At 24.3% G+C, this 7,643-nt stretch overlaps 2 protein-coding genes across 3 annotated transcripts; one reads left to right on the top strand and one right to left on the bottom strand.

Moving 5' to 3' along the window:
- Nucleotides 1–45: 45 nt before the first annotated feature.
- Nucleotides 46–3,474, bottom strand: LOC141529940 (putative tRNA (uracil-O(2)-)-methyltransferase). The gene is made up of 5 exons (XM_074246736.1): nt 3,336–3,474; nt 2,927–3,028; nt 2,637–2,729; nt 1,266–2,316; nt 46–969 (listed from the first exon to the last, which is right to left on the bottom strand). The coding sequence occupies exons 4-5, from the start codon at nt 2,229–2,231 to the stop codon at nt 70–72; spliced, it is 1,866 nt and encodes a 621-aa protein (XP_074102837.1). The 5' UTR covers nt 2,232–2,316; nt 2,637–2,729; nt 2,927–3,028; nt 3,336–3,474; the 3' UTR covers nt 46–69.
- On the top strand, nt 3,336–6,955 carry LOC141529941 (FAD synthase). Of its 2 annotated transcripts, XM_074246737.1 has the most exons (10): nt 3,336–3,533; nt 3,608–3,702; nt 4,116–4,239; nt 4,332–4,444; nt 4,835–4,975; nt 5,063–5,205; nt 5,718–5,927; nt 5,998–6,183; nt 6,398–6,655; nt 6,739–6,954. In XM_074246737.1, exons 1-9 carry the CDS (start codon nt 3,407–3,409, stop codon nt 6,645–6,647), a joined length of 1,389 nt encoding a protein of 462 aa, XP_074102838.1. In that variant the 5' UTR covers nt 3,336–3,406; the 3' UTR covers nt 6,648–6,655; nt 6,739–6,954. The 2 variants fall into 2 exon arrangements, with proteins under 2 accessions (XP_074102838.1, XP_074102839.1); XM_074246738.1 differs by lacking the exon at nt 5,718–5,927 and having other exon boundaries at nt 6,739–6,955.
- Nucleotides 6,956–7,643: the final 688 nt, after the last annotated feature.

The raw sequence follows: 7,643 nt of genomic DNA, 5'->3' as shown, positions 1-7,643 counted from the left end.
AGGGTTGACCCCACTTGTAAATAATAACCAAAACAATTTCATTTATTTAAAAATTATTTTTTTTTCAATTTATGAATTTATATGTTTAAATGTACATTTATTATCGCTGAGCGGACATCCGTTCGGATGATTTACAAAAAACCAGCAGGGTTTTACTTTTAATCGTACATTTGATTTATTTTTACGTTTTTTATTAATTAAATTATTGCTCCCCGGAATTCTGAATTGAACCGTGCCATTATTAATTTGAAAAATATTGCTATTATTTCTCAAGAGAGTTTGCAAGCCTCCACATTCTGTTTTTAATTCTTTCAAAGTACTAGCTGGTACAAGTTTAGCAATTTCATTCAATTCAATAGTCCCTCCAGCATTCCACTTGCATTCCTCACTATCATCGTCCTTTTTAACGTCAATTATTCTGACTTTTTGCAGCAGATAATTAGCAACTAAATTAACAATTTCATTAACAATATTTTTATCAACCTTGGTACAATTTTTAACTTTTTCAACCAGATCCCGTGGCTTAAAATCACTGGACCATTGTCCAGTGACGTTGTCTTGAGTAACAGTATTTATTTTCTGCAAAGCTCTTGCATTTATTATCTCTTCAATTCGCTTATTTATCTCCGGGACTTGAGCCTCCTGGTAATTTCTTTGCCATCCAATTAAACACACTCGTTTGGTAGATGGTATGCGTAATCTATCGCACCTTGTGATGAACCCACAGCCCTCACAAATACGTTTTACATACTCTAAATATTCTAAATACTGACTATTCCCGGCGCAACTTCTTTGGTATTTTCTACCGTCAAATTCGTGAGCGCAGCAAGGAAGTAAAAAAAATCTACAGTTATACGAACTACGTGCTGCTATTACTGGTATCCACGGTGTTAATTCATCCGAGTGATTTCCTATCAGCCAATCTGTGTCAGGAAATAATGAGTCTGATGAGGGAATTAAAGTTTTTTCCTGAAATAATTTTTAAATTTTATTATTAATTAATTTTTATTGAAATAAAAAAATAAATTAATTTGTTTATAATACTGAAATTGAGACTGCTTAAAAATAATCATTTTTAGAATTTTCTGACAAATAAATTATAACAAAAAAATTTTATTTAAATTTTATTTAAAAAATTACATTTTTAGAAGCTCCAAAAAATCATAAATTAAATTTTTAAAAAATAATTTTCTAGTTTATTTAAAAAAAAAAAAAAATATAAAATTGTCAGTCTGCGAATTTTAGTATCATATATTTTTTATTACCTCTAATTGAGTCGTTTCAGCAAATAAATCCCAGATCTTACGTCGACGCAAATCAACACCTCGTCCAGGAAATCCTTCATTGCTCAAAATGTAAGCAAGTAAGCCATTCCCGCACCCGAGATCTAAAAATGATTGTTTTTTTTCTATTTTTTTTTCTTCTCTCTCCTGCTCCCAGAGTACAATTAAATAACTAGCGATAGCCACATCTTCGTAAACAAATTTCTGAGGGTCAGTGCACTCTGGCCAATTTTTAACTAAATCGACTCCGTACTTTTTCTTCAGCTCATTATACAATTCACAATATTTCTCATTAGAAATTAAATTCAACGATCCTTGGATGAATGATTTGTTCTGCTTGTCATCGTACTCCATCCACTTGACCAAGCTGCTGAAGAGTTTTATCTTAAGCCAGTCAATACTTGACTCACTGGATTCATTAGAAAATTTATCTGGAATTAACAAACTTACTTGCTGATTATTATTTACTATTTTATACGGCCATTGAAAGCCAAGAGACTTTTTACTGTCATCCAGCTGCTTTGTCAAGCTGATAATCACTCTGTTATTTTTATCAATAATATCAAACTCTATCGCTTGAGAGAATTTTTCGCTCTCTCTCGGCAGTAGTTTTTTTACTATTAAATATATTGTCTGTTCTTGACCAACTCCGACGTCATCTTCGAAAATATTGAACTCTTCAGGTAGGATTACAAAGTCGTAGTTATTAATAATATTTAAATTTTTATTTGAGTCATACTCAACCAGTTGAGAAACGTCATTGATACTTGCGATGTGGTTCACTACAGAATCAACGTCGATGTTTGATAATTCAGCTTTAAGAATAATTGTCGACAGGACCACTCTCTTGTTTATTAAGTGAGAGTTGTTTAATAATATTTCAATGCCTTTCCAGAATTTATTTATTGATAAATCACTCTCTTTGCTTATTAACACACGATAATCCATTTTTAATTAACTATTTAAATTATTTTTTACTATGATTTAATTATTTAGGATTTTTAGTTATCAATGTCTCGATATCAATGTTATACTGCAATAAAATATTTTGTAAATTATTAAATCAAAAAATATTAATGATACTGAAATTAACTGACATTTGTCATTTTTTTTTTTTATTTATGAAAATTAATTTATAAGGTAGTTTATCTGTTTTTCTTTTTTTTTTTTGAAATTTTATAGCAATAAAATCATTAAAAAAAAATTCACCTGTGAAAATTAATAAAAATTACAAGTGAAAATTTTTAGAAGCATTTTTTTATTGTAATTAATTTGTTAAAAAATTTTTTAAAATTAACAGCTGACCGCTAACATCAGTATTATTACTATTAATAATAAAAATAAATTCAATACCTTTTTAAAAATCCACTCTGCGTCAGATAATGATTTATTTATTATTTGTTTTACTCTTTCAGGGTCAGGTTCGAACACATGTTGTTTAAAACTCTAAAAAAAAAAAAAAAAAAAAAAAAAAAAAAATGATTACTAATATTTTCGTTATTACTCATTATTAAAATTAATAATATTATGTTATAAAATTTTACGTGAAAGGTCAACATAATTTGAGGTTATACGCACAAAAATTAATTTAAAAATAAATTATAACTAAAAACAATATTTTTATTAAATAATTATTATCTCACCTGTTTAATAGAGTGTTTATAAAATTCTTGAGGACCTTTTGGAAGTTTATTACACGACCTCAATAAAAATTTGTACAATTCTTTGGGAGTTTTCACTGTTTCCTGTAAAATTTTGCTGGCCATTATTCGAATCTGACAGAAAAATTTTTTTTCTCCATATTTGGAGTAATTCCACAATTAAAAATTAATAAATAATATTTTAAACAGTATATTAAATCCAAAAAAGTAAAAATTAATTATTTTAAAAAAGTATTTGTGCTAAATATTTGCAGTTTTTATAAAAATACCATTTTTGTCAAAACTTAACCTCTAACTGTCAAATTTTTATTATTTAAATAAACAATTGTTATATAAAAAATAATTTATGTGTCAATAATACAATAAATTGATAAGTTAATAATTTTATTACGTTATTTTTGTAAAAAATTAAACGTTGATTAATTATTTATTTATTTATTTATCAATTAAATAATCAAAATCATGTATCAAGTTTTTCGTCGTGTTTTTCAAAACTTAATTATTAATAATTTAAATAAATATTCTTTTATTGCTTATAATCCATTGAACTTTAGCACATCATGTCGGAAATACACAGCTGGATTAATTAGTGAGTAATGAGATTAATTAATTAGCAGTTAATTATTAATTTTAATGACTGATTATCTAAACTGACATTTTCAGTAATTGGAGATGAAATATTAAAAGCGCAAGTGAAGGACACTAATTCATATTTCATGTGCTCACTTTTGTATGAGCATGGAGTTAAAGTTGAAAAAGTAAGTTCTTTTTATTATTAATTATAAAAAAAAATTATTACAGTTTATAAAACTTAATTTAAAAATTATTTCGGAATTTTTTAATAATTTAATTATTGTAAAAAAAATTCTAAAAAATTTTAAATGTTAACTTAATTTTCATCAATTTTTTGGAATTTTACAACAATTAAATTGTAAAAAAAAAATTTCACGTGTAGAAATTAAAAAAATATTAATAAAAATTTCATGAGCTGTCAGATGTTTGCTAATTTAATTATTATAGATAATGAATAATATATAAAATAAATATTTCAACTAATAAATTATAATAAAAAAAATTTTATCTTTAGAAGCTCTAAAAAATTTTAAATGCAATTTTTTACAAATAATGACTCTTGTTAAATTGCACTGTCATTAAATTTTTTTTTTTCCAGGTTTCAATTATCAGTGACAACATAGAAGAAATTGCTAATGAAATAAGATTATTCTCTGGTAAATATAAATATGTAATTGCATCTGGAGGCGTTGGACCTACTCACGATGATAAAACTTATGAAGGTTGATTTTTTAAAATAATTTAATTTAATTTAATTTAATTATAAAAAAAAAAAATGTATAAAAAATAATTAGATAATTTTCATTTAATTTAGGCCTCGCTAAAGCTTTTGGAGACTCTTTACATTTTCATCCAACACTGATGAATATTATAAAAGAAATTTCTGACGTTGAAGATAAAAATTCGCCACTGTTCAAAGTCGCTTATGTAAGTTATTAATTATCGTATTGTAAAGCTAATATTATCCGTAAAAATAAAGCGGTCATCGGTTGATTGATTGGTCAACTGTTACTTGTATTCAGCAATAATTGCAGTATACATTTGAACAGCGTGTCTAGATAATTAATTTTCGCAACCAAGATAGCAGTATCCAATCATTAGGTAAGTAACTGAACAGTAAGTAATTAACATTCGTAGGTAAACTGAACAGAGCACAATTGATTTCGGTATCCAATCAAATAGTAAGCAAATTATATTATCAGTATGTTTGGGAAAGTCATGTTCCCAATCAATGGAATTGCTTCAAGAATTATTGACTTACATATTCTCGGTGATTCCACGCTATATTGGTAATTAATAAATATTCTGTAATTCCAGATTCCAAAAACTGCGACTCTCAAATTTGGGAAAAATGATCAAGGAGAATTATTAAAATTTCCGTGCGTTAATGTTGAGAATGTCTACGTTTTTCCTGGATCTCCGATATATTTTGAGCCATTATTCAAAAGTTTGTGTAAGGTAAAGAAAAATATTTTTTTTTCTATAAATTAATTGTTCAAAAAAAATTTTTTTTAAAAAAATATAATTGTTGTTAATTAATTACAGGAGATTTTTAATGCACACAAAAGTTTTTGTAAAAAGGAACTGTATATAGATGCAAAAGAAGATGTGTTTGCTAATGCATTAACAAGTATTGCCAATGAATTTCCTGAGGTTGCTTTCGGCTCTTATCCTGTTAGCGATCAAAAGTAATTCTTATTATTATTTATTTATTTATAAAGAAATTTTTTACAAATAAATAAATAAATAAATTATTATTAAAATATTTAAACTTTTATAATTTGTGAACAGTGCCAAGATTTTTGCCTTAATTTCAAAATGAACAAATATTTAATGTTACAGCAGAAATATTGGTCTTATAAAAAAGAGTTGAAAAAAAAAAATTTAGAAAATTAAATTTTATAAAAAAAATTTCTTTTAATTTAATTTTTATACAATCAATATTTTAACCTTAATTTAAAAAATTAAGAATTTTAATTAACGATTGAAATTTTTACTAATTATAAAATTCTTAATTTTAAAATTATGGATTTTTTTTATTGGGCCTGAAAATAAATTATAGGAGACTTTTTTTTCATAAAATTAAATTTTTATAAAATTTCATTTAATTAATTTTTTTTATAACTAATATTTTAACCGTAATATTATTAATTATTATTATTATTAATAATAAATAATAATTTATTCAAATAAATTTTAGCTTTTACAAAGCACGCGTTACAGTTGAAAGTGAGGATGAATCAATTACTGAAAAAGCAGCCGGCAAATTTTGCAGTCTAATTCCTCCCAATATTTTAGTAAATTATGACAAATCACCCGAAATAAATTCTTTAGAAAAGTATCAAGAATTTATTACCAAAATTGATGAACCAAAAACTAAAATTTTTACAGAGACAGTCCAAGAATTAAAGTAAATAAATATTAAATGAATATAATTAATACAAAATTTAAATAATAAAATTTTTAATTTGATTTTTTAGAGAGATTTTACGTAATTCTAATGTAGTTCTTCAGTATGATTTTTCTGTTGAATCGACAGTCTTGTTACACCTTCTTCACATTGCCCGAACATCATTAAACAGCGATAAAATTATTGATGCTTTAATTGTAAAGCAAAAAAATAACCCAATAAATGTTGAAAATTTCCATAAAGATATTTTAAGTCGGTAAGAAATATTAAAAATAATTATTTATAATTAAAAATTTATTTTTAATTATTTAAAGAAATTATTAAATATTTATAAAATAACAAAATTGATCAATATCGATTGCATACTTTTTTAATCGGGTCATAAATTTATAAGAGAATTATTAACTCTCCGAGTTTATTCTTATTTAATGAGATCAATGTACTTTACTTAGTAATGAACTTTTTTTTAGGTACAATGTAAAATTAACTGTATTGGATGCGGAATTAGAAATAAACCCAGAAAATATAAAAATACTTTATCCAGAATTAAAAACATTGTTGCTTACTGAAACAAATAAAACAACGGACAATTCAGAAACAGTAAAATTACTAAAACAGTTGTCGCCGTCAATCGAAATTAAAACTCCACTACTCGAATGGAATTCAGAAACTATCTGGAGCTTTACTCAGTCTCTCTGCCTTCCGTACATTAAATTATAGTACTACAGGTAAATATTTACATAAAATTATAATTTTTAATGCTTAATGTTTAATACATGATTCGTAACACTTTATGAATTTATTTGTGTAGGTAATTTAATAATAAACGCATCACTTGCCTGCAAAGTAACAAGATTTATTGCAACCATAAATTTCATTTTTTAACGACCAAAAGATTATACTTATATTACTTGCTAAAGTTATGATTACGCACCCTTGTACAAAGTTATTGTATTTTTTAAGCATAAGATAAATTTAAAAAATGTGTACTTAAATGTAATTATTTATGGAAACTTTTAATTTGATAAAATTATTGAATATATTTTATAAATATTTAAAAGCTTGGTTATTTTTTAATCCTGTTAATTTCTAAAAATATATTTTATTAAAATTTATATTAATAATATTAATGTCATTAATTTATAATATATTTCCGGTACTCATCTGTAATAAATTACAGCCTTGGATTATGTATTTTAAATGATACTGTAACTCCATTAGAGATTAATTAAATCCATCAGTAGCTTATTTTAATTAAGCTTTATATTTAAATGACCCAAGTTGGACATATAAGAAAATTAACGAGTTAATTAAAATTTTAAAATGAAAATAAAAATTTTATTATTAAAATTGATCAAACGTATATACTTAAAAATAAATATTTTACTAAGTGGAATTTTAATTAGGTTTTATAAAATAGAAAAAATCAAATATTAAGTCTTTAGATAATTTTTATAAGGAATTTTTTTTAAATCTATATTATTAAGAGAATAAGAAAAAATTTCTTTCCAGGATAGACTAATGATAAAATCGTTTTTTTTTTTTTTTTTTTTTTTTTTTAATTTAGTGTCATTGCAAAGGTTTTGACTTGAATTTGTGTCTTTTCAAGATTTCTCTATCTCTAGATACATAATTAAGAAATGACCTTGTATCTTGTGAAATATTGACATTTTTAAAGATATAAGCTCATCCCGATATTACACTCATCGAGACCTT

This window comes from Cotesia typhae, unplaced genomic scaffold (genome assembly GCF_013202065.1).
Source record: "Cotesia typhae breed Kobodo isofemale line unplaced genomic scaffold, CoteBio_Ctyphae contig_48, whole genome shotgun sequence".
In the NCBI taxonomy this organism is placed as follows: Eukaryota; Metazoa; Arthropoda; class Insecta; order Hymenoptera; family Braconidae; genus Cotesia; species Cotesia typhae.
This window is presented reverse-complemented; position numbering and strand designations above follow the sequence as displayed.